The 26,533-nt window shown below is 43.3% G+C and overlaps 1 protein-coding gene across 4 annotated transcripts in view; it reads left to right on the top strand.

Annotated features, from left to right (window-relative positions):
• The window catches only part of LOC148025801 (kinesin-like protein KIN-14C), a 65,772-nt gene extending 39,678 nt beyond the window's left edge, over window positions 1-26,094 (top strand). Inside the window, exons 10-22 of one of the 4 annotated variants that reach the window (XM_087693042.1) lie at window positions 13,964-14,305; window positions 14,393-14,474; window positions 14,768-14,863; window positions 15,019-15,198; window positions 15,303-15,409; window positions 15,631-15,811; window positions 15,950-16,112; window positions 16,418-16,671; window positions 16,747-16,910; window positions 17,616-17,822; window positions 20,466-21,214; window positions 21,294-21,481; window positions 25,703-26,094. In XM_087693042.1, the coding sequence (XP_087549168.1) occupies window positions 13,964-14,305; window positions 14,393-14,474; window positions 14,768-14,863; window positions 15,019-15,198; window positions 15,303-15,409; window positions 15,631-15,811; window positions 15,950-16,112; window positions 16,418-16,671; window positions 16,747-16,910; window positions 17,616-17,822; window positions 20,466-21,214; window positions 21,294-21,481; window positions 25,703-25,770 (2,781 nt within the window). In that variant the 3' untranslated portion in view covers window positions 25,771-26,094. Of the gene's footprint in view, window positions 1-13,960; window positions 14,306-14,392; window positions 14,475-14,767; window positions 14,864-15,018; window positions 15,199-15,302; window positions 15,410-15,630; window positions 15,812-15,949; window positions 16,113-16,417; window positions 16,672-16,746; window positions 16,911-17,615; window positions 17,823-20,459; window positions 21,215-21,293; window positions 21,482-25,702 lie in introns of all 4 variants that reach the window. The other 3 variants (XM_087693040.1, XM_087693041.1, XM_087693039.1) reach the window with 3 other exon arrangements.
• The last annotated feature ends 439 nt before the right edge of the window (window positions 26,095-26,533 follow it).

Genomic DNA, 26,533 nt, shown 5'->3' with positions numbered 1-26,533 from the left:
ATGCTCTTATGTCACAGATTCTTCAGGATTCTGAGCCTTCCACAGTGGAGGAGGCTCTTGCACAGGATATTTGGAGACAGGCTATGCAGGTCGAGCTCGACTCCATCGAGCGAAACCATACGTGGGAGCTTGTACCGCGTCCCGCGAAACGGAAGGTGATTGGTGTGAAATGGGTCTTTAAGACCAAATATCTTGCAGATGGCTCCTTGGACAAGCATAAAGCTAGGCTTGTTGCCAAGGGTTTTGCCCAGCGTGCAGGGTTGGATTACTTTGAGACTTTTGCTCCTACAGCTAGGATGTCCACCATCCGAGTGCTTTTGGCTCTTGCTGCACATCACCGTTGGCCTGTCTATCAGATGGACGTCAAGTCTGCTTTTCTGAATGGCGTTCTTGAGGAGGAGATTTATGTTTCACAACCTCGTGGTTTTCTTGTGCAGGGGAAGGAGGATCATGTCTACAGGCTGCGGAAGGCTCTTTATGGCCTAAAGCAGGCCCCTCGTGCTTGGTACCAGCGGATTGACCGCTTCTTTCTACAGAGTGGCTTTGCGCGCTCCGCTTATGATCCCAACCTCTACTTACGGGTTGTGGATTCTCTTTCGGTGTTTCTCATCTTGTATGTGGATGATCTTATTATTACAGGGAGCGACACTCAGCAGGTGGAGCATACACGGTCCATTCTACAGCAGGAGTTTGACATGACGGATCTAGGGATCCTTCACTTCTTTTTAGGTCTGGAGATCTATCAGATGGCACAGGGCATTTTTATCTCGCAGCACAGGTACATCTCCGAGCTTCTTTCGGAGTTTGATATGGCTGAGTGTCGGCCTATCTCATGCCCTATGGACCCTGAGTCCAAGCTTTTGACAGCTGGAGTTCCTCTTACCGATCCCACCCGTTACAGGTGCCTTGTCGGCTCTCTTATCTGGCTGCTTCACACTCGGCCGGATATCTCCTTTGTGGTGGCTTTATTGTCTTCCTTTATGCAGACTCCTACCCAGGATCACTGGCAGGCGGCCCTGCGGGTTCTTCGCTATTTGCAGGGGACTCGATCCTTTGGGATCATGTATGGAGATGGGATTACCCTTTCTGGATGGAGTGATTCTGATTGGGCAGGTGATGTGGATTCGCGACGATCCACTACAGGTTATGCTTTCACCCTTGGATCTGGTGCTGTCTCTTGGAGCAGCAAGAAGCAGCCTACTGTGGCACTTTCTTCTACAGAGGCTGAGTATCGGGCCCTATGTTCGACCGCTATGGAGGCAGTTTGGCTCCGTCGCTTACTCGCGGAGATTGGCTTTTCCCAGACCGGACCTACGGAGCTGCGCGTGGATAACCAGAGTGCTCTTGCTCTGGCCAAGAACCCGGTGTTTCATGCTCGTACGAAGCACATTGAGGTTCAGTATCACTATGTTCGAGAGCGGATCGTGGATTCGGAGCTGGTGGTGGTCTATTGTCCTACGGCGGCCAATGCAGCTGATCTCTTTACGAAGCCTTTGCCTCAGGCTTCTTTGCTTCATCACATGCGGTTCTTGGGTCTTCAGTCTCTCCCAGGAGTTGAGAGGGGGTGTTAGCCTGCTCTTATTTAGTCTCAGTCTGTCATCTCCTGGTTGTGAGCTCCTGTCAGAGTCTGACAGGAGACAGAGGAGCTCTGTCAGTGTGTTTTCAGGCTGCCTTAGTATGTATGCAGCCCTGGGCATTTTACAGCCCAGTTCTGGGCTGTTTTTGGGGTGACTGCCCATTATTTTGGGCAGTCGGACCAGTTCTGGTCAGTCGGACCAGAACTGGCCAGTCGGACCAGATCTGGCCAGTCGGACCAGATCTGGCCAGGTCGGCCAGTTTAGCTGGTCGGCCAGTTTTCTGGCTGGGGGCTATTTATAGCTGCCCCCCCAGTCAGTCCAGCATTCATCTCTTTCATGCTCTGCAGGTTCAGCACTGCTCCCTCCGTCTCCGTCTCCGGCATTGGTGCTGCCTCTGCTTCCAGTCTGTCCTGGTTCCCTCACTGACGCTCCGAGCTGCGTGCAGGGACTGTTCTGTCCATTCCAGTGTATTCAGCATTCATCTCAGTCAGTGCAGATTTTCTTCCTTCATTCTCTGCTTCATCTTTCCTCTCCTCTGTGTTCGTGTTCTTCTTTCGCTGCGCACTCTCACATGATCTTGCGTCGTACAAGCATTAATGTTGCTAGGCTTTATGATATGATACCTAAATATTGATGGAAAATTGAGAGAAAACAAATTGTAAGAGGGAAGAAAAAATATACAAGTACGATTTAAGATTGAGTGCAATCTCTCTCCATGCATGGGTGAGTATATCTTTTATGCATGGGTGATTATCTCTCCCATACATGTATTTATAGATTTTTATTAGCTTTTGTGCTTAAAATACATCGAAGGTATCTTTTGTGTTTTTGGCTTTCCTTGCTTTTTTTTTTTTGTATGATTTCTTTTTGGCAAAATAAATCTACTATAATCTATCTTAATAGTTTTATATACAAATATATTTTAGTCATTTTAGATTTTTTATAATAAACACATCTTAAAGTAAATAAATCTCTATATAAAATCCTTGCATTTGTATGTGATTATAAAAATTTAATATTTTTACATTATGAATTATTTATTTCTTATCCATTAAAATATATTTTTATAAATTATTTATTTCATATGACTCCATTTAATAATGTATTCACTACAACATAAAGCATATTACCATTTTTTTAATCTACTATGCATAATTCAACTAGTATCATTGTAGCGTCATGCGAAACAAGTCACAAATCATGTAGCAAATCGATAAAGGTAAAGTAAAAACTATTTTATTTTTGTAGTGAATTTTGTTAAATATCATAATATTTATTATTTATAATATTTAATTAATATTAATATTAAAATAAAATGATTTTTATTTTATTTATTTATATTTAGATTTTATCTATTTATTATGTGATTTGTGATTTATTACATATGGTGTTACGAGTGATGTTGGTCGCGTTATGTGTTATAGATAAATGAAAGGATAGTAATTTGCTTTGTGTTGTAGTGAGTAGATTATTTGATAGAGTTATGTGGAATATATATTTTGTGAAAGCGCATTTAAAAATGTGAAAATCCTTTGACTCCCGTCGCATCCTCGGGATCCTTTGCTTGTTACCATTAAGCAATTGCCACGTGCATCACATGTGCTAAACAACCAACCCTTTCTTTGGACATGTTCCTATTATTTGAGATTTAATAATACTATTTGTGTTGGAAACAAATGTTTGTGGTAATTATATAGGTGTAGTGCTTGGATAGCTACTAAAATTATAGGTCTACATCAACACAAAATTACCATGCATTCTAGCCTAAATTTTCTCCACAAAAACAGCCCTAAAAAGAGTTGTTTATGGAAAATGCATTTATTTTACTGAAAAGGACAAGTGGCCCATAATCTCCTATGTAAGGACATGTTGTGGACTTCCATCCACCCTCTCCTATTACTCTCACCCATCATTATCATTACTTCTGTATCTCTCTAAGTGTTCTTCCTTGGTTTCAGCCATCTCACCTTGTAACTTATCCACACCTCTTAGAGGAGCTATTGCTTTGAGTAGAAGGTGCCATCTTGTTGTTTAGTGGTGCTACCTCATTGCCCGATTGTCAGTTAGTACCATTTGGACACCCAATATATCATTTGCAGTTTGGTAGTTGTTGCCTTGTCTTGGACATCACTAGCCCTTGGAGATCGTCACAAGCTTCTGCCATGCTACTTGGCCACTAGGAGTAGTAGCCTCCATTTACATGTAACATCTTGCATTTTTGTTGCTCTCGAGAACTGCCAATTGATGTCATCATCATCTAGCTTGTTATTAGTGAGGCTGCATTTCAGCCAAGCCTTGCATTTGACTGTGTGGAGTCATTGTTGATATCTTGCTTCTTGGAGGATTGTGTTTTACTCTCTCCATTGCTGCCCATGTTGTTCCTTCTATTGCGTGGAGTCATTGATATCTTGTTGCTCTGGAGTTGGAGGATTGTGATTTGTCTCCTCTATGGCCACCCTTTATCAGTTAGAACATTGTAGTCATCTTGAGCTACTTTAGTGTTGTTGATCCCTTGGCTCTTCTTAGTCTCGATTCTAGAGATATAGAGGCTTGAGGTCATTCGATCGTCATTGTATCTTATTCATCAGTGCTTGTTCATGCTTTTTATTCTTAAGTTCATTCACAGCTATTGTTTGTTATACACTCTCTATTGTCTCTGTAGCAAGTCCTATGGTCTATTTACAATACAATGCTCAATCAAGAAGACCATGATATTACCAGGATGTGTTGTTCCAAGCTTGAGATTAACATATGATTAACTCCTAGCTCTTTGGATAGGTGAGATTGCATAAGTTTTGTAGAACATGGACATGTTTATTAGTGACAAAGCTTCAATATCCAGAAGCGGAAAATTACTTAATTATTTAACATGCGAATTCCACATGCACATTTGAATAATTTGGAGCTTTATGAACCTTAGTACCAAAGGCTCAATTAAAACACTAAATTTGGTAGGACCAAAGTTTGGGCATAGACATTGAAACTTAATATTTTTGGATGAAAATATGCTTTTTATGTCTTGTGAAGGCATGTAAAGGAGTGGTTGTGCCTTGCTTTTACAACATTATGGCAATTTTCTAGCTCTTTCCCGTAAGCATGCATGCTAAGATGAGTTGTTTTCTCATCTTTTCCAAACTTCATTAAGGTGGAAAAGCAGGCTGGAAGGGGTGGTGCTAACTTGTTGTTGAGGATTGTGTGTAAGCTACTCCAGCGTGCTCTCTCCTCAATGGATGCTAGTGTTATTGTTGGCAGCCATCTTGGATTGTGTACAAATGGTTTTTTTAATTTTGTGAAATTTGTTGCAAGAAACAAATTGTTTCTCTTCTATGTGCGTATAGATTTGGAATGGATAACATTGTATAGGGCTGAGCTGAAGTGTTTGGGACAAGAATATCAAATCACCCATTACTTGAGAGATGTTGTCACTAGATTAGTCAGCTCATGAGTAAGTCTATGCGTGTGTATTTATGGGTTGGGCACAATAGATTATTTTAGGTACTTTTCTAGTATCAATTTTTATGGTTTTTGGCATTTTTTTGACTACCTGACTTAATTCTTAGGCCATCATGATGTTGACTGACCTGATGCATTTTAGACATTATTTTTTGCCTATTTATTTTGGGCTCCCTCCTTCACATTCATTCATTTCCTTGCAGTCTTCCACAATAGGTTGTGTTGGAGAGAGGGGGTTCATGTTAGTACTCATACAACCAATGGCTCATTGTTGTACATGATTGTCTCATGTCTGGTATATGGATTCCATTTCTCAAGTATATCTTTGAAATCTCTGGGATCTTGGCAGAGGTTATGAGTTGGAGAATGTTGTACTCCGAACGGATCTCAAATTGCAGCAAAGGCAGCCTTTGTGTGTGTCAAATACTAGCAAATGCAGCCAAGGAAGGCTAGATCTTATGAAAATGGCAATGTAGGATAAAGAAAGACTAAAAACGTAGGTACTTGAGGAGAGAGAAGATTAGGGCCACAAGTCCAGACTAATGGCGACAACAATAGATGTTGACATTAGCATTAAATGCAGCAATTCGACTGTATGTGACAGCTCTAGGGTATTAGGTGACAATTGTAGAGTGAAGGTGAAGGTTGAAACCAGGTGCCAGATGGTAGAAAATGGCTAGGGGAAAAGCTCTAACAATGATGTTCTTTGCAAAAGGGGTGTGGGTAGTAGAGATACGGCTCTTGAAACTTGCAAAAACAAGATTAAGGAAGAGTGATGGACTGCATGTCTATTTACAGAAAGCTTGGGACACCTAAATTAGGGTTCTACATATGGGACACAGTAACTCTCTATGATCGCATTCCTAACCTATAGAAGCTGCTATATCGTCGAAAAACTCTCGCCATCGCGTCACGTCGTTGCCCTTCTGTCTTCGACTGAACTGCTCGCCATCGCCAGTCCCTCCGTGTTGCCCCCACCTTGTCCTCCTTGAGGCCCGATCAGACAGTCAAACCAGCAATTTGAAAACAGTAAATCCCCCCTCCCCCCCAAGTATCACAACAACGTGATAGGTAGATTTCCAACAGGGACGCGCAATGGAAACCCTTGGTTAGATGCTGGCGCATTTTGCGAGTGCCCCCAGTCAAATACCTCGTGTATCATCCTCTCTGAGGAACAACTCTTAGCTGTTCGTGCCACAGAGTTGGAGTTGAAAGAAACAACGGTCAGGTCGGACACTCCCCATCGAGGGCCCAGTTGCGGATTGGCTCCACTCCATGTTGCACATTGGTACAACGTAGATCATGGAGTCAGTCCTCATGGGCCAAGGGATCTTCATGGTTTGACTCACCTGTGCGGATGTAGCTCGTGAGTTAGTGGAGAGCTCGCTCTATGCCTCCACAAAGGGGGTCATTCACATGGTTCCCTGGTATAGCGGTTTCACAGTGGAGACATTTGCGCTCCATAACAGATTTCTTAGACATCAAGTCACCTTACTTTTCCTTGGATTGGCGGTAGAGTACCGCTAGTTAGTGGAGGACTTTGGACGGTTCTTCGGCACAGTTCTTCTTGCCTCCTTCGCGGATGGAGTGACAGTTGCAGGAGTCCCAAAGGTACGAGTGGTAGTGAAAGACACAGAGTATACTCGAGTTCCTAGAGATTGAGGCAGGAGGTTACTCCTTTAGGGATTAGGTCATCGTGATTGGGCAACCAGGGCAGTGTTTGCCTTGCCATGACTTTGGACATCGGGCAATAGTCTGCACGCATTTCAGAGCCAAGGCAACTCCACCGACAGGCCCGTTGGTGGATGTTGACGGCTTCACATAGGTCCAGAGATGACAGAGGGGGAGATGGTAGGGGCAATCTTGGCTAGCTTCTTAGACACAGCCTTGTCAGTACGGATCAGGAGGGCGAGTGACGCCTCCCCAACAGAACACTCCGCAGCCCCCCTTGCCCGCCTCACTCGGCAGGACCGCAGCCCCCCACATCCGCCACCTGTGCCACAGACTACCTCACTTGAGATCCCACAACCCCCATACCCCCCCATCTCCCATGGATCCCCCATTGACCCTGGCCCATGACCCCCGCCTTCCAGGGCTACTAGCCCTTCCCTACACTCGTCACGCACCTCGGACCACCCCACCATCCCTTGATCCTCTTCCCCCCCACCACCTTCCCTGTCGAGCACCCCCCTTGATCCGCATCTGGTACAAGCGATCCCTCCCAGACCCACCCCCCCTTCCCCCCCTCCCCCTCTCATAGGAGGTGATGAGCCACACATGCCCACACCCTCCTCGCACCAGTAGTCCTTCTCCCCCCACACAGCCACTAGCTCATCTGCCCCGGCCGTCCGTCACACCTTCACGAGATAGGTGCAATTGTTACCACAGGAGTTCTTCCGCAGTGGCCCGTGGTCTTACGTGAGAGTTGGGGAGTGCTGAGAGTTCCCACTACCTCTAGAGGTGGGGATCTCCGTGGTGCGTAAGTCAAGGAGGGGCAAGGTCCATCTACTAGCTCCATTGGATGGACCAAACTATGCCTTTTTCTTTCAATCCTATCACTCAGGGGATTGGACGATGACACAGATAGAGGAGGAGGTGAAGAGTCAGGTGGCGGGCCACATCTCCCAGTGGATGGAAGAAGAAGGACTAGCTTTGTTTGCACAGCAATGGCCAGGTTGCATGATGGACATTAATTGGTGGGCTGGTGCCGAGGTCCCACACTTGAGCATTATCTTTTGTGCCCCTCTAGAGTGGAGAGCTCCGATGGATGTGATCGAGTGGCCCATGGCATAGGTGGCCCGTTTCTATCAGTGTACAAAGTCACGACTCTCAGCATGGCTGATAGATGCTTTGGTAGTACCACTTGGAGCATCCTCCCTAGATACACGATCTTGTTGGTTCCTTGACTTGATCTACAGGAGAGGAGGTGAACGGATTGAGCAGATTTGGACAAGGGAGCGGAGCAAAAGGGACCAGATTGCAGAGGAGGTTGTAGAGGTCCTAGCTGCGTCAAGCAATATCTGCCAGGAGGCAGCCCTACAGGCGAGGTAGCAGTGTTGGGAGGAGGAGAGAGCACTCCGACGACCTAGCAGCTACGCAGAGATTACTACAGGAGACACCAGGGGATCCCATCCTCCACGCACAGGAAGTGTGCGCACGAGTAGCCATCGCCAGCCTAGAGGACATGCGCTAAGAGTTCTCATTCCGCACCTCAATAGCCTTCTGGGCGCGAAAGGGAGACATGATGTGTGAGGAGTTCTTTCAGACACACTAGCTTTGCACCTCAAGAGAGCAGATACGCAGCCTTCGGGATCAGTATGGGAGGATTCACTCTAGCCTAGACGAGGTGATGGAGATTGCCACTGACTATTACAGACGCCTTTTCTAGCAGGAGACAGCCTCATCCAGAGGACAGCGTTGCAGACAGTAGGTCTAGGATCACATTCCGTCCCTCGCCACAGAGAAGATGGGACGTTCCCTCCTAGCTCCCTTCATAGAGAAAGAATCAGAGGAGGCTTTTCACACACAGGACAGGTAGAAATGTTCAGGAGGGGATGGCCTCTCTAAGGCCTTTTTCACTACGTACTGGGAGGTGGTGAAGGACCCCCTACTAATGGCCTTCTAGGAGATTTTCACCTTAGGACAGATGCCATGGAGTCTTTCGGCAAGCCTTATCAGTCTTCTCCCCAAAGGGGGAGACAGATTTGAGCTTTTCTAGTGGAGACCGATCACCTTATTGTCAGTGGCTTATAAGGCACTAGCAAAGATGATTGGTAGGCGACTATGCCTTGTGCTTTCAGGCATCATTCATGACACACAGACAGGCTTTGCCCAATATAGTAGGAGCATTCTAGACAATGTATTCACCTTCTTTGAGGTGACAGAGTGGGCTCAACACAGTGGGCAGAGACTGGCCATACTACTCTTGGACTTCGAGAAAGCTTATGACAGGGTGGACTGGGATTTCCTAGAGGGCACCATGGTGAGGTTGGGTTTCTCCCAAGCTTGGATCTGTGGGGTCTCCGCACTTTACAGATCGGCCACCAATAGGGTTTTCATAGGCGGTAGGTGAGGGGAGGAGTTTCGGCTGGAGAGATCGGTCCAATAGGGCTGTCCCTTGGCCTCGTACCTGTTCCTACTCTTTGCAAAGGCGATGTCTCACTTCCTCAGGTCTCTGTGAGCGGATTACGCGGCCTCCGACTTCCAGTGAGAGAGGAGACTGAGTTGCTAGACTCAGAGTATGTAGATGACACAACACTCTACATAGAGGATGATGAGTTGATACTGGAGAGAGTGAGGTTGGCTCTTGAGGTATTCTGTTCTGTAGCGGGAGCGAAAATCAAGTTAACCAAGTCCTCCTAGCGACGGCCTAGTACATTGCCTTGTGTTGGTGCTTCTCCTCTTCTTGTGTAGTGCAGCTTCGCCACCTAGTGCGGAATTTCCTTTGGTCTGGATCAGATGGTTCCGAGGATTCCAGGGGTAAGGTAGTGGCATCGGTCAGAGGGAGGGCTTGGGATCGTAGACCTAGAGTATCAGAGTATGGCCCTCTTGGGCAAGCTAGTTGTCCGCAGCCTCACACCAGGAGGGTAGACTTGGAAGGTCCTATTGTAGGAGGGTCTTCAGGATTGTAGATCGAGACTTGGTGGTGAGTGGAGGCCATCCCTGAGATAGATCTTCACGTTAGCCTAGATCCCCCCTCCCCCAAGATCACCTTTCCTACGTAGCTTGCTTTGCGTGTGGCAAGGCCATCGTAAGGCCCTAATCGAGAGCCCCCCAGGTTGCTAAGAGGAGATAGACCGTCAACTGGTGGTCTGGAACCCCCAGGTGAGAGATCAGGAAGCGGCACAGATTGGCGAGCGCCCCCACATCTAGTGGGTTGGTTGGGAGGCCGGCCCGGTTTGTGCCATCAGGACATGGCGAGAGGTGTATAGGATGGTGGACGAGGAGGTGCTGCAGCGAGTATCAGGATGCTAGAGAGGAGCGGAGTTGAGGAGAAGGGAGAGACGAAGCAATACCTCAGGAGTGGCTTGCTCCCGCGGTACGAGAGCCGATAGAGCCCGGGGAGGTATGGGCCACTAGGTTTTCACAAGCAGGCATCCCCCTATAGGTAGCAGGTAGAGTGGGCAGCGCTCCAGCTGGGACTTTCTTCACCGTATAGGAGGGGGGGCGTATGGCTCTTGACAGAGGGCAGTAGGATGAGGGGATAGCTGCCCTTTTATGGAGGAGGATCTTGGTGATTGGCTTGCAGGGGAAGACATGGCGGTCGGACCCTTTTGTCTTTTGGACAGAGCTCAGGGAGTGGCACCTCTGGATCTGGGAGGGCAGGCCACTTGATGAGATGGAGTGGGATTCAAGAGAGTGGCTATGGTTGGTCACTGTGGTCGCCAAGAAGCCACAGAGGTTCCTGGAGTATACTACCAGGATTGGCAAACAAGTATTGATGTAGGAGGATATGGATTGGGCGCCATTACGTAGCAGGCACTGGGCGGAGCACAACATCACTGAGCCTTTCCGACGGACCTTCTAGTGCCGCCTTTGGGATAGCTGGAGGCCAAGGAGGGTATCGTATTTGTTATGGCTAGTGGCACATGGAGGCTTGGCGGTGGGAAATTGCCTTGCCCAAATGTAGGAGGGAGGTTGTAAGTGCTGCACACAACAGCCTCTGGAAATCCCAAAGCACTGCCTTTGGTCGTGTGAAGCAGTGTAGCTCGTGTGGAGAGGAGCATGCCGCATCCTTCGTCGTATAGCACCCAGCCTTGGATATATCTCATGGGGAGCTTTTTGCTAGCAGGCAGTCAGCCAGGGCCACCACCTTCTGTATGAGGTCGGGATGTAGGACATGATATTCATTATCGAGGCAGGGTCGTGCACAGTGGTTATTTTGGAGGCTCCATCCATTTGCCAGGTACTGGAGCCCACAACAGACCGCTTTGAGGTATGGGAGATCATAGGGAGTCTTATTGGGTGGCATATTTGGAAAGCGCGGTGTTAGGAGGCTTTCGACAGAGAGAGACTTTTAGTACAAGCGACCTTAATAGAGCTCTGGACCTCCATCATCCACTCCCTCTATGGCCGATGGGATCGGTGGGTGCAGGGCTAATCCAGGGCTCGTTAGGAGCTTCGAGGTCATTTCATGCGCACTTGGGGCGGCGAGGATCTGTTTTTCGTGATGCAAGCAAGCAACCCCAGATGGTGATATACCCCCCCCTCCATGGTTTCTTGCCCCCATCCCCCCAGACCGCCTTGGGAGGCTTGTATACATGATGTATTTGTTACTTTCATCAGGTCTAGCTGGTTTGTCGAGCATGAGCACTCCGTTGTAATCAGATTTTTTGAGTAATATAATCAGCCACATTTTACTTGCAAAAAAAAAAAAAAAACTCTCTAGGATCGCATTTCTTTTTAAAATAAGAAGGTTTCTTATTTAATTGAGCGTGTTTTGTGGCTGTTTAAGTTGGGCTAATGCATTTTTATCTCAATATAGTGTGTCACAAGTTTTCTATGCTTCCATCTTTGCACCGACTTTTGAGTAGAGGACAAGGCACCAATAGTGTGCAAACATGATTAGGCCGAGTGGTGGGTAGCTTATCTATTTATAGATGAGTGGATCCTCCCAAATTAGGGTTTGGCATGTGGGACATAGACACTCTCTATGAAAGTGGTCATTTAATGAAACTTTTGGTAATAAGCATGTTTTGGGGCTGTATGAAAGAGCTAATTAGTATATAATGCATTTTAAAGCTCATAAAGATGGATGCAAAAGATGACTACAAGTGGGCCAGCCCAAAAGTGGCCACCTAAAAGTAGATGGCCACACTCAAGACAATTTGGCATAAAATACTAAGTGCCCACTCAAATACACTCGCTCATGAGATGTACAATCCACTAATAGATGATGCATAGAGTTGCACATAAGATTTGTGCAACTATGAATGTTGTACTAACTCTTAGCTCCTACAACCAACCAATAGCTACAAAATAGTGAGTGTAATGGGTATGCTTGGCAATGTAAGCATCTAATTATGTAAAGGCTAAAGTAGTATTTTATACAATATACTACAAATGAGCACGTGTGTGCACACATACACATTTCTTTGTCTTTATATTTGTATTAATATCTATGTTTTTTGGGTTCTCATTTCCCCATTTCGGTGTTTTGGACAGGGGCCAAAACTCCATTTGGCAACTTAGAAACACACTTCCATTTCTGTGTTTTTGAAACTTTTGACAGCTACACTTGAACATTTTTGCCTTTCAATTGACTTTCTAGCTTTTGTGTGTTTTTTGGATTTTTGTAAACCTTTTAATAAAATATGAAATTTCTCAAAAGCAAGGCTCTTTTGATGCCAAGATCAAAAAGTAAGCATAGATTTGGGATCTTAAGATGGAGATGATTCTTTTTAGATAATAATCTTTTTTTTAGAATATTGAAAGTGCGCTTTTGAGACCTGACCACCTATTTGACAGAAATTATTGAATTTGTTTGAAATTATAAGCAACGTTTGGGTGGATACTTAACAATTGCAAAACTCAGGCACAACATCCCAGTCAAGCCTAAATCTAGGTTTATGTATAATCATGATTAGGGTTTTTATTTGGGCATCACAAGAAGCCCTAACCCTATACATGTAAAAAAGTTGAAAATTTGACCTTTAGCATCAGAATGGTGATAGTGCGTTCATTATATTTGGGAGTTCCTCTTGGATGCATTAATCCCCTAGTGCATTCTTTGTATCCTATCTTGATCACCTAGGTCATTTTCAAAGTCTGATTCCTTTACAATCAAGAGTTCATGCTAACTGATGTAGGGTTAGAGTAGAGAAGAGCAAATAGTTGGGTTGTTCTTTCCTCCTATTGTCTTCAGGCAGCAAAATCAGTTCTTCAATTTTAGTTCCTTGGTCTAAGTTGGTTTTATAGTGAATGGAAAAATGGTCAAGCAAGAAATCTTGGGCTAAGGAAACACATGGAGTGACCACTAGCTTCTCATAGGAGCAATGACATTCCTTTGCTACAATGGTATTGGTGAAGGCAAAGTGATTTGGGGTCAAGTTGACATCCACATGTAGCAAGTATAGAACTTGTAGGTGTCATTTGTCTTTGTTGTTCCTGATATCAAGATTTGCTTCCAAAAGCTTTGAGATCATGGAAGGTGGTTTACTATAGAAAGGTGCGGTCACCATTTTTTGCATCTTTGTTGATCTCGATAAGTAGCTTGAATTTTCCATTTTGTCAATCTCCACAAATAGCTTGAACTTTCCCATGAACTTAACCTTGCATTATTGTGTCTAATGTGGTGGTGTACAAATAGGTAGGGTGTTGAGGCAATGTTTTTCAGAGCTTTAGTTCTACTTGCTGCATATTGTTGGCATGCCATAGACTACTCTTTGGCAAGCTACAGGCTTTTGGCTGCCAGCAGTTGATTGGCTAGTCGAAATGTGCCATGTGAGAGTTGACTGCCATTTCATTACCTGTCTGGTTGTCCATCTATTCGACCGGCTGCTCCAACTGCGTGCTTCTATATTATGAGTGATGTCACTGTCTTGGTCATCTGAGTCACAATTCTGACTCAATAGAGAATGTTCCAATCTATAAATTCTGCACTAAACATATATGTACATTTTTGAATGAAATATATGAACAAGCAGTTTACAAACAAAAACTGATATACATCCAGCAATATTGTTCCTGTTGGTTTTGTGTGCAAGGGAAGCTTTCTTAAAAGGAACAGAACCATTTGCTATTATAAAGAATTATTACATGTATCTATTCACTCCTTTACTATCATTGGAATCTCTTTGATATGCCTTTTTCAAGATATGAAATCATGTCTGAAGTTTTACACGTGACTATGATGTTAAAGACTGAGCAACAATGTCTCTATTTGGCTTTCTGTACAGAGAAAGCAACTGACTGTTAGTATTTTTCATTAGCAGATGGAAAAGAAGCTCGCAGAAGAGGATACAAAGGTGAAAGAAGCTTTGATGAAAAATCTTCTATCTGAAAGAGAAGAGCACCAAACAATGCTTGAGTCACTAGAGAGGGAGCTTCAAGTTGTCAAGCAGCAGGACCAGGAACATATTATACAGTTAGAATTTCAAAAGAAAGAACTAGAGCATGAAATGCAAGAAAAGTTAAACAGGCTCGAGTTCCTTCAAGGAGAATCCGAAAGGAAAATGCAAGAGCTCAAAGCAATTTCAGCAGCTGAGATGCTAACACTTAGAAAAAAAGATGAAAAATATGAAGCTTTTATTGTTTCTCAGGTTCAATCGCTTCAGGTATGGTAAATTCTATTTTAGAATACGAGTGCAGTTTCAAAATAGATATACCATCTTCTTTGGCGTTGATTACATAATCTATTCTAGGATATCAAATTGGCGTTACAAAGGACAAGGCAGGATTTTGTACACATGCAATATGCTTGGCAGGAAGAGTTGGAAACTCTTGGTATGTGCAATTGTCCTGTCAGCAGAAAACAGATTGAAACATTCTTTAAAAACTTACTCTAGTATCCTTCCGTTTGTATTTTACCACATTCAGATTCTTGCAATAACTTACTCAAAGTGCCAAGCTTTAGGGGACGGTTGAGTGCTTCTATCCACTGACTAGAGGCATTTCTGTTTAGTTGGAGTCCTGCCACTAAAGAGGGACCCCTGCCCCTTACTTTGTAAGGGGTTTGAATGATCTATTGTGGAATCTTGAACTGCAGCTTATTATTCACATGACTGACGTGCATGCAGTATCCCAGCTTCAAGAAATAGCACAAGCAGCATCAGGGTATCATAAAGTACTTGCAGAGAATCGGCAGCTCTATAACGAAGTTCAGGATTTGAAAGGTACAGATGCTGACTATAATCTGTCTTGAGCAATATGATTTCCTTGGTGGATGTAAGTCTAATGGACATGACAGGAGCGTAGCTTCAGTGAAGGAATTGTTAGATTCTTAGTTGAAAGATGTTATTGTTAAGACTAAATCAAGACAATCTTGCAGGTAACATTCGAGTTTACTGCAGGGTGAGGCCTTTCTTACCTGATCAGGTTGCAGGGCAAAGCTCTGTAGAGTTCGCTGGAGAAAATGGGGATATAATGATCACCAACCCTATGAAGCAAGGAAAAGATGGTCATAAAATGTTCACCTTCAATAAGGTTTTTGGTCCTTCTACCACTCAAGGTAGTCTTCTCTAACCGTTTTATGTAGTTAGATTCATATTCGCTATTTTTGTCCAAGAAAGTAAGTCACAAGGTGTCTGACAGCTAAAAAATCTGTCACTGCAGAAGAAGTGTTTATGGATACTCGGCCCTTGATTAGATCAGTCTTAGATGGCTACAATGTGTGCATCTTTGCCTATGGACAAACAGGCTCTGGAAAAACTTTCACAATGGTGAGTGCATTTGAAGCAATAAAGAGGCCATTTGACATATTAGCTTGTTTTTTCCAACTGTGTGTTTTTAACCCCAGATCCTCACAAGTCAAAAGTTCATCCAAAATGATTGTGGGTCCATGTACCTTTTTGAACACTGATGCCTGCATTTTTCTGAGGCACACAAGAACCATTATTTTCATTATCACATGGTTGTCTTCTTGTGTTATTGTCTCTCTTAGAGTGGTCCAAGCACTTTATCAGAGCGGGATTGGGGTGTAAATTATCGAGCATTGAATGATCTTTTCCAAATATCTCAAGATAGGGAGGATGTCTTCAAATATGAAGTAGGAGTTCAGATGGTCGAAATCTACAATGAGCAAGTGCGTGATCTTCTTCTAGCAGACGGTCCGAACAAAAAATATCCTTTAACTAATAGGATGTTTTGTGAGAAATTTCTTATATATTGCGTCGCAATAATCTTTTGTAATATGGTGTTTCATGAAATTCAGTAGTTGAATCATGTCCATTTTGTATGTGTTCCTAAACCTATTTTAACATTAGAGATCCGATTCCATTCACAATTGAATGGCTTAAATGTACCTGATGCTTGTATGCTCCCTGTCACCTCCACATCGGATGTTGTGGAGCTTATAAAGATTGGCCAGAAAAATAGGGCTGTGGGGGCAACTGCCTTGAACAAACGTAGCAGCCGTTCTCACAGGTGTGCAAATTTTGTTTCTGGCCTTTTGTATATGTTGATTTGTGAGAGATGACATAGACTTTGACTCATTATCCATAATTGCTTCAATAGAAAGCTACATGTACTCTTTGCAACCCTGGAGGAGTAACAGAAAGTTAGATGGATTGTTCATAGTTGTTTCAGTCAGAGGTCACATGATCCCTTGCCTACTCTATTTTTGTGGGAGTGTTGTTTCACGAATCCATACTCTCTTTTGAAGGAAGTATCAATTGTATCTATGATTGGTTATCATGCTTAACACACCAGCTGAAATACATGTCTTGCAGTGTTTTGACAGTGCATGTACAAGGGACTGATTTGGCTTCAGGTTCCATATTGCGGGGATGTCTACATCTTGTGGATCTTGCTGGAAGTGAAAGGGTTGATAGGTCAGAAGCAACAGGAGATAGGTTGAAAGAGGCTCAACATATAAATAAATCCTTGTCTGCCTTGGGAGATGTTGTTTCAGCTCTTGCACAAAAGAATGCTCATGTGCCTTACCGTAACAGCAAGCTTACTCAATTGCTCCAAGATTCACTAGGTGTGCTACTTGGGTTAAGCTTTAGTGCACATATGTATACCAAGGGTTTCTTCAAGCAGCTTTTTCCCTTTGTAGGTGGACAGGCGAAAACGTTGATGTTTGTGCATATTAGCCCAGATGTTGAGTCTTACGGTGAAACAATAAGCACGTTGAAGTTTGCAGAGAGAGTTGCATCGGTTGAGCTTGGTGCTGCACGAAGCAATAAGGAAAGTAGAGAAATCCGTGATTTGAAAGATCAGGTATACTTTTTGCTGCTGATTAAGGTTCAACCTGCAACTTATTTGTGTTGACATTTTTTGCACAGTATGATTGAGGGACTTCCTTCTTTCTTCATAGGCATTGAGATATTGTATGGTATTTAATTTGTCTGGATTTCACAGACAGGCACCTTGGCACCTAATGCTGGCTTTAGGGGGTGCCTGTCTGTATTTAGAAAACCAGATTATTGTGTCTACTGGATCTAATGTGTTAAAAATTTATTTGGAGGTTCTATGAAAGTTGCAGTTAGCATGCTTGGATTCGCTGATCCTCTGTATTTGGTGGAGGACACTCAACATTATGTTAAGCTTCATGTCTGAAAGATCAGAGAACAGATAACCCCTCACACGTGTCTTGCTCAGTGATGAGCTATATCAATGCTTTCATGGTTTAAAAAGGGCCTCTTTGTTATCACTAAGCTGCAGATAGATAACTTAGGTGTAAAAGCATATCAAACTTCAGCCATAACAACATAACTTGCATTCAATTGACAATTGTTGATGTTGTGGAAGTACTAGTTCATTTAAATGTAGACTTTGTTACTCCTGCTCAGACTGTCACTTCTAAATGGTGTTAAAGCAAAGACTAATTCTCTACATCCTCTGCCAAGGGTATGGAGCTTTCAAATTGCCTAAAAGATGCTCAAAACTGCCTTCATTTCATAATGGCTTGTTTGCTGTTTGTAGGTTATGATGCTGAAAGAAGTATTGGCCAAAAAAGATGGAGAGATTGAACGCTTGCAAATGTTACGAAATGTTGGAAATGAAGCTCTGGTTGGTTCTGATAAGTCAAAACCAAAGATAGCAAGTGGCATCCCTTTGTACAAACCAACTGTAGAAATCCAACAGCATAAACCTCGAAGGCAAACAGTGGACATGGCAGGACTGAAAGAGGTGATTTCCAGTCTTTGTTGAGTTTATCTCTACTTCACTGTCTTTTAAGTACCGAACACTGGCAAAAAAATGCTCACATGGATCTTTGCGTCTCACATATTGCTTTTGCATGGAGAGTGAAGGCACTGAAAAGGACCAAGAAACGAGGCTAAGTGTGCCTTGTTGTTTAGCGCTAGAGATTGGCAAGGGGATTCGGCTTAACGGCACGCATGATGTCTTGCAAGTCATGGAAATCATTAGCATACAAAGGTTCGGCTCAGATGATTGCCATGCAAGATTCTGCATCTCTCCTGTTTTGTAAACATACCTAAGAGCAGTCAAGTGAAAGGCAGTGAGGACACCTCATGTCTCTCAGTAGTGAATCAGGAATGCCCCACTACCATCCTCTCACTGTCCCTTTCTGGCCCAGGAACCTGTGAGGGTTCCAAACACTACATCTAGAAAGGAAGTCCCTCCTTCGCAGTACGAGCTGCCATGGAAGTGTCAGAGTCAGACGAAGAGTCCACTCTACCCTTGCCCTTTTCCTCCATCATATTCTTCGATGAAGCATATTGACCTTTCTTGCAGTCTTCTAGAGATCACCCTTCTTGCCTCAGAAGTAATAATTCCTCTTCTTATCTTCTGTCTCTCCAGCCAAAGAGTGCTGTTGTATAGCCCCTCCTGGATTGAGAAAACGGTCTTCCTTGTAACTTCAAAGCCGACTCATGCTCTAGTAACATAGAGGTCATATGCTGAAAACTCACCAGTTGAATCAAATGTTAGAGTCCTCAATACATTAGCTACACCATCACACTTGAGAGGAAGCTTGTACAGAACAAGGTGATCTAGAATAGTCGTTACTTGGAGTAGAAAAGCCTGCATGGTTTCTCCTACCTGAGGGTGAAGAGTCTGAAGCTAACCTGGTCATGTAGCTTCATCCAAACCGCTGGGGAAGTCATATAGCAGTTAACCACTGGTCAGGCAACTCTTTGGAGTTGCACCTCAGCAGTGCAGCATTTGCAACATCAATGGAATCCCAATTCAAAACTGCAGCAATATAAGCATGGAGACAGACACTGAAGTCTTGAGCTCTCTTTGGAGGTGGTATGCCACATTCTTTTCTGCACAAACCAATCCCAGAAGTCTTGAGCTCTCTCTGGACGTGGTATGCCACATTGTTTTCCGCACATACCGATCACACAATTGTAACAAGACACATGTACAATCAAGAACAGGCTCAACAATGCATGGTATTTAATGATAGTAATGATTAAAGATGGAAGATCTCTCTCGTCAGGTACTAATGCAAGTGAACCAAGTTGGATTGCAGGCAAACATTATACTGCATTTGAATAGCTGCAAAAAAAACCACACAAAACAGTAACCACATGAACATAAAAAACCCAGCTGAGAGTTAAACACACCAGCATAGACAAAAATTGCAGTTTCAAACAGTAGCAAACACCAACATGTGTCAACCAAGTCAACACAGATAAGCCACTTGTCCTGCCAGTCAAGAAATACCAGACTCAGAGAAATTACTAAACTCAGCAGAGATGTCTGGAGTGCAGCAAGGAGTAATGACTCGTACACAGCAATCAAGGATTGAGCTAGTGCTGAAAAGCTCTGATACCATGTCAGAATGTGAATGAACAGAAGCTGACGTATACAAGGCACAATCACAAAATATGAAGACAATGAAATCGGAATCGGGCTGACATCCAAGATGGGCATGGCACTCCTTTGCGGGAACCCATCGGGATGGGGGTTTTACCTGCGGGTGAGGGGTAGGGTGATCCTTTCTGAAGTCGCAGGTTACGTGGGTCCCTACATGGGGTGCTTGGTTCTTATCCTCACGAGTGCAATGCTGTTCTCCCTGGAGCTATCAACTGAAGGGAGTGGAAATAAGCAGCTTAGTATGACAAAACTGGAGGTTTGGCCCTGTGATAGTGTTTGAATGACCTAGTCATGCATACTTGACTCACAAAACAAAATAAGTACAGTGCATGATTTGTGAGCTCTGCGCTCTCTCTCTCTCTCCCTCTCTCTCTCTCTACGACAAACTGAAAAAATGAGTGGAAGAGAGGTGTTATATATAGCACAGGAGGAGGTCAGCCAGCATAAAAGGCACCTGATAAAACGCCAAGTCTCAAATTGTGTGCACAATATAGTTGTATTCATGTGGTGGTATCTGCTATTTTTGCACAGAACGGGTGAATTGTCATAGATGTTATTACATGAGAACATAGTTAGTAGTGATCCTGCCATCCTTTCCATTTTGGGGTAACAAAAATGTTACTTTTAACTGGATATTAGGGGGTTGCAGCTTGTGCCAATATAAATAATGGGGCTTGGGTGTTTTGTTGACTTGAATTGAGAGCTGGTCTATTTCCTGCTGATCTAACTGTATGAGATCTGATTAACTTTGATTAGGGGTTTAGAGATTTGGCTCCTGCTTTGAGCCCATTTTTGAAATCACAAAGTCCTATGATATCTGGACTGAATCTGTGTTTTAGCAATATCCACGGGGAAGTGATTGACAATATTGTGTTACTAATGGTCTTACATGCTAGTTGGTTTATATCTGTTTTCATTGTTGTAAGATGCGTTGCACATGTCATTTTTCTATACTTATTCTTACCTATGACTGTTGAATAGTTGCAGAAGACTACTACACCACAACCATTTCAAGGTTCGCGATCACAAGATTTTGAAATCCCTTCATTGCCTACATCACCAAAAATATCAAACAAATTACATGATGGAGCTTTAAAAGATCTAGAAAAAAGGGTAGGGAAAGGTAGCGAGTTAGATAAATTACAAGATGGAGCATTAAAAGGTCTAGAAAAAAAGAGGGCAGGGAAAAGTAAGGAGTTAGATAACAGAGCCTTGAACAATGATGCTTATATGAAACAGTCGAGTGGAATGGAGCGACATGATTTGTGGGTCAAGGCTGAAGCTATGCCCAAGGAGTGGCAAGACCGATTACAGAGCAGTACAGACTCCTCTTTCTCTGGAACATCATCTGTAGATGATGTATATGATGGGAATCAGGCACAGAGAAATGACTTAACTTCCTCCTTGCCTCACTCTGAAGCTGGTTCTCTTCATGTTGAAAGTGGTATGGATGGCAAAGACAAAGGCTGGCAGACGATAGAAGTGCATGAATCACTTTTATCTGACTCTTCAAGATTACGACCAAAAGAGACAGAGGGGAGGGTGATTCCAAACTCATCCAATGGAGTGCGAATTAAACCACCCGTTGAGTCTCCAGATTTGGATGCTGGCAGTGACATTTCAGATGGTGATGCTTCGCAAGCAGAAACAGAACTTTCTTTACCATGTATGCTGGAGCAGGTATCATCTGTTAGGAAAGAAAGGATAAAGTCAACAAAGGCTACCCCTAATCACAGGTAATATGCCAATTTAAGTGGTTTTGATATTTAAAAAATGACTAATGTCGAGCTCTTAGATAGTTGCCTTTTTATGCAGGAAACCGCCTCTTTCACAAATATCACGGTCATCAAGAGGTGAATGGAAATCAATGAACCTTGGTCATTCACGCTCGCATGTGAGGCGACACACCATGGTGGTCTCTCCTGGATTAAGCTTGGAACATGCATCTATCAAAAGGCAGCCTGTTGTTGGCACCAAACATGCAATGGCAATGGATGCATCCTGTAAGTATGATGTTGAAGCTGGACTCTACTGGTTTTAAGTCTCAAATGAATTTTGTGCGTTTATATGCATCCTCTAACTATGATGTGTGAGCTGAACCTTTAATGTTTCATGTGTTAATTTGCCATATGTGTCTCCTGGAAAAACTTTGAAGGACTAGTACAAAGATCCTGCAGCTTGACTTACTTATATTATAGCTCTAAAGCATTAGCTTACTGGCTTACCAAATGTCTACATGATGTCCCCTGTTTTAGGCTTTATAAGCAATTAGCCAAAGCTATTGATATGATCCAACTAGTTGCTGATTTTCCTATTCTGTCTATATCATAAATTGCTATTTTTATTCCACAAAGCTGCAATTTTGTCTTGATCATTGTGGCTGCTCCTTGATCTCCTGAACACCAAGTTAAACATTAAAAGCATGTATGAAATAAATTTGAATAACTTATTCTTTTAAATGAGTATTTAAATGGCAATGTTCTGCTGCTTTCGGTTTTTTTTGTGTGTGTGTGTGTGTGGTGGTTATCTTATGTTGATCAATTATTTATTCATATCCATAATTGTGTGTATGTTATCAGCAAGATTTTGCCTGAGTTTATGCACCTTTAATATGCTGTGGTGCAAGAAAGGCTTGCATCGTAAGCTTTCTTGTACTCCCAAGGATTTGTCATATAAATCTACATGCACCTCCTTTTTGATGTACAATTCCAGACTGGGGATGCCCACTTGTGGTTTCCTGGCTGCTTGTAATTGTCTATGGTTGGGTCCATGTCAGGTCAATCATGGAGGAAAAACTTGCAGTCTATCAAACTTCTTTTAGGATCCTTGGAGATGGCTTGGAGTGATTACACTCCCTCCCAAATTGTTGGTAGCTCCAAGTTTCCTGCACAATGGCTTTCTTAAGAAGCATCAATTCTAATGAGCATCACTTGACAATTTGTTAATTTGTTTTCAAGGAAATGATTACACCCCTTCCCAAATCTAATCACTTCCAAATCCTTGATAACTCTAATTGTCCTCAACAATGGCTTCGGTAAAAAGCACCAATTCCCATGAGCATCACTTCAGAATTTATTTTCAAGGAAATGTTGTGGCCCTTTTAACTGCTTACACCCTTTCTCTGATTCCTAGATAACTCCAGGGGTCCTCAACCAGCCTCCTGAATCACCTATTCCTGCAGGGATCACATGACAATTTCTCTTCAAGGAGACACTAAAACCCCTTTAACCTCTATGCCTCTAGCAACATATTAGTGAAGCATAGTCTCTTCTCACACGAGATCAATCACCTGACATACTGCCCTTGGGGCCAACCACTGAAGACCAGAGGCATTTTCAGGATTTTGCACATGACAGCACATCCAATGAACTGTATCTCAGCTGATCCATCCAAAGTTACTGCTAGGGTTTGCCACTTGGTTAGCTGTACCATGGTGCCTGCCATGTCTATTCACACTGGTACTCTGGCATTTGCTGTGTAAAGAATATAAACAAGAGGAATGAGAACAGGAACACAGCATTTCTACTGTCAATCTGAAGATATAAGAGTTGCCCCACTAACTAATCCTGATTCCTCATGTTGTTGGAAGGCAGTCAAGTCAGTTTAACTGTGAGATGTTTGTCCAATTTTATAATCTAAACAAGCCCCAGGATTCAAAATGCTGTGTGGGTATGTCTATGTGAAGTTATTTAAGTTTGAAGACCAAGTATGGGACTCAAGGAGCCCACCTAAAACTTGAGTGTGTCTTTGTCTATTCAAAGAACCAATGGACCTTCAGTCTTCATTGTTCTTCCTCGTTCCATTTTGTCTATTCAAAGAATCAATGGACCTTCAGTCTTCATTGTTCTTCCTCGTTCCATTGTGCAATGCCGTGTAGTGGAATATTCGTAGCTTAGCCCTACTCTCCCTCTTTGCAATGTTTGCATGTGTTCTTTCAGAGTTTCTTTGTGCAACATCTCTACACTCAAGCTTTTGCATGTCATCTCAACAATTATAAGGCATTTGAAGCTCTTGTCAAAAGATGACGTACCAGCAAGACAGTAGGGTTTGCGGGGAGGAACACGGAGTGAACTTGGCAAACATGGAGAAGAGAAGAGAACAGAGAAGAAACTCTGATGAATGGAATGATGAAGTTCCGAATCATGGAGTGAATGTGATACAAGGGAACAAGGGTGCCGTAGCACAAGGAAGATGATGAAGACAGCCACGTACCACGAACCGCAATGTCCTCCTGAAGGGGTGAGTGTAGTGGAGAGGTTGGAGAGAAGAGGTGATGGACTGAATGAATCAGCCGTGAGGAATGAATGAGAGAGTGGCCTATAAATAGGCACAATCAGTCTAGGATGGCCCCCTTTTTGGGGCTGCAAACCCTAAACGCAAAACGCAGAAACGCAAAAAATGCAAACTACGGGTGAAGGGTTTCTCAACACCCCCTCTCAGGCCCAAAAAGGGGAACAATAGAAGAGTGAGGTGGAGAGGCAATGCTATAGGCTAAAGAATGCTCATGCAGTAGGTGCCACTTGGACAGTGTTCCTCGTGGGAAAATTGGTCACTTGCCCAAGTGCCCTAGTACAAAGATGATGAAAACATGCAATGCATAGGAGGAATGTCAAACTTTGTGTGGTGCCGAGAACCATAAGGATATGCTTGTACTCGATCTCGGGATGTGGCTCCATATTGACCAAATGACCAAGGCAAGAAGAGAAGAGGAGGAAGATGTAGAGGATCCCGAAGATCCAAGATTTTCACCGGAAAGGTAACCTGCAGTAAAGAACAGAAGACAGAGTGAATTGGAGAGAAGCCACTAGCTCCGTGCATCCATGCTGGAAGGAATACAAAGGCCTCGTCACCAAGTCGCGGCTAAACCTCCGAGGTCCCGATCTAGGTGGTACCTGAAGATCTTAGGTATCAGTAGAAGAGATGACTAGTTGAAGACAACCACCCCAAGAAAGTAGAGGATGGGTGAAGAACTTCATGCAGAGTAGGTTTCCCTTCTGAGGTGGGAGGTGGAGGGGCCCCTGCTAAAGTCGAAGAAGAAGTAGATGTCCCCTCTAAGGGCAAAGAAATAACATCCTCCTATGAATCCCCCTCTGAAGTAGGTAGGGAATCCAAAAACTCATGGATCATGGACTCCGAAATATCTGATGACGAAGAAAGTGCCGCCGGTCATGTTGAAGAAGGTATTTGGGGTGTCGAAGAGCTCCCAGAGGTAGCCTCTCGAACCTGAGTAGTTGAGGGTGGGGAAGGGTGGGTCTTAGAATGAGCAAGAGATGGGCAACAGTCGTTGTCTCTCAGTGGAGCGGATTGGGTAGCCAAAGAAGAGAAAGGAGTTGAGCAACCACTATCTCTCGAAGGAGCAGACTCTCGAGGAGACGGTATCAAACAATCACTGTCTCTTGATGGAGCGGATTGCAGATCCGTAGGTCGTGGAAGTGACTGTACTTGAAAATAAGTGGGAGAAGACTGCCGCTGGCATTGTGACAATCTCCAGGAGGTTGTAGTGCCAATCGATCCTCCATGTGCTCGAAAGGACTTAGCGCGCATCGGATGTGCCTTATTGACTTGAGCATAGTACTCTGATAGCCGATGCAAAACAATGAATTTCAGGAAATGCAAATTCCAAAATTAGTTGCATTATCAATGTACATCAATATAGCTACAATGCTTTGATGCTTCATTGACATGGGTGTTAGTGACAGCTTAGCAAGTGCTGCTAAAATAAATGATTTGCATGCAGAGTAGAATTAATAGGAGAAAGTGAATAACTGAAAGTTTAAACTTTGGTGTAGAAAGAAGCACTAAATGGTGGCAAATTCTGGACTGTATAAAATGTAGTTCAAGATTTGATGTGCCAAAACTAAAAGGGTAATCAGGCATTGTGCATCATACAAGGTGCGCCGAGGTTTTTGTGTATATATGATTTCTAAAACAGGATTGGCTGCATGCACATGCGTGATTGATTGAGAATAGTGATGACAATGTAAAGTATGTGTATTATTCTTGTCATCAGGAAGTTAAGTAAATGGTATATTTGAATGCTACCAACACTATCTTGATTTTTGCTCTGCTTGTACAAAGTAAAGGAAAAATGGGGAAAAAGAAAGACACGCTGCTCAAGGATTGATTGATTCTGATGTAATAATTCTTTCATCTTTCATGTGTGTTCCATTCTCTAGTTCTGGTGTGAATTCAACTCCTATTGCACTTTTCTGTTTTATCTGTAGCTTCAAGTGATACAAATGGAAAGCTGGGTAGTCAAGGTGGAGCTAAAGCAGCAAAGAGGTGGCTGTGAGTTTGTCTTCTGTAAGCCACGAGGCTAGTGGACGTTTTGAGCTGATACCCGCATCAATTCAGATGGAGCAAAATCTTTAACAAGGTGGCACTAATTTATTCTCCTACAGCCCAACAAGGCTATAATAACAAACATCCTGATTAGGTCAAATCAAAGAAGTGCTCATAAGAGCTCGCTCTACATACACAAGGCATTGCCAAAATTTTGAAGCATATGCCGAAGTGATTGTGTTGTAAAAAGGGTGGATGCATCCATTTTATTGTGTTGTAACATAGCATTCCTTTGTGTAGATTCTGTTTGGATTATTTATATTTCTTTGGCCAATGATGTTCCATCGTAAAGGAAAAGTTGTAGTGGAACAAAGTTAAAGGCTCGGTGCGTGTATTCTATGTTGATATTATATATTATATAGGATATTATGGTGACAACTGAGTTGAACCCTTCGATTTCACTACATGCATTTGTATAGTGAGATTTGCTTGATTGATGCATATTTGCGAAAACAGTTGGGCAATATATTTGAAGTAGCTAGAAGTTTGAAGCCCCTCTTGAGGAATTTATAAACAAAAAGGTCTTGCTTAGATGCACCAAAGGTAAGAGCTACTTTGAGCCCATGTTAACTTGATGAGAGGCTACACGTCATTTGAGCTGCGCCCTAGAAGTTTGAAGCTCATGAGGAATTTATAAACAAAAAGTTTGTGCTTAGATGCACCAAAGGTAAGCGCTACTTTGAGCCCATGTTAACTTGTTTAGAGGTTGCACG

Source organism: Lygodium microphyllum, chromosome 14 (genome assembly GCF_053477565.2).
Source record: "Lygodium microphyllum isolate KBCC chromosome 14, Lygodium_microphyllum_v1.1.10, whole genome shotgun sequence".
NCBI classification, from domain to species: domain Eukaryota; kingdom Viridiplantae; phylum Streptophyta; class Polypodiopsida; order Schizaeales; family Lygodiaceae; genus Lygodium; species Lygodium microphyllum.
The sequence above is the reverse complement of the archived record's forward strand: the minus strand, read 5'-3'. Positions and strand labels throughout refer to the sequence as shown.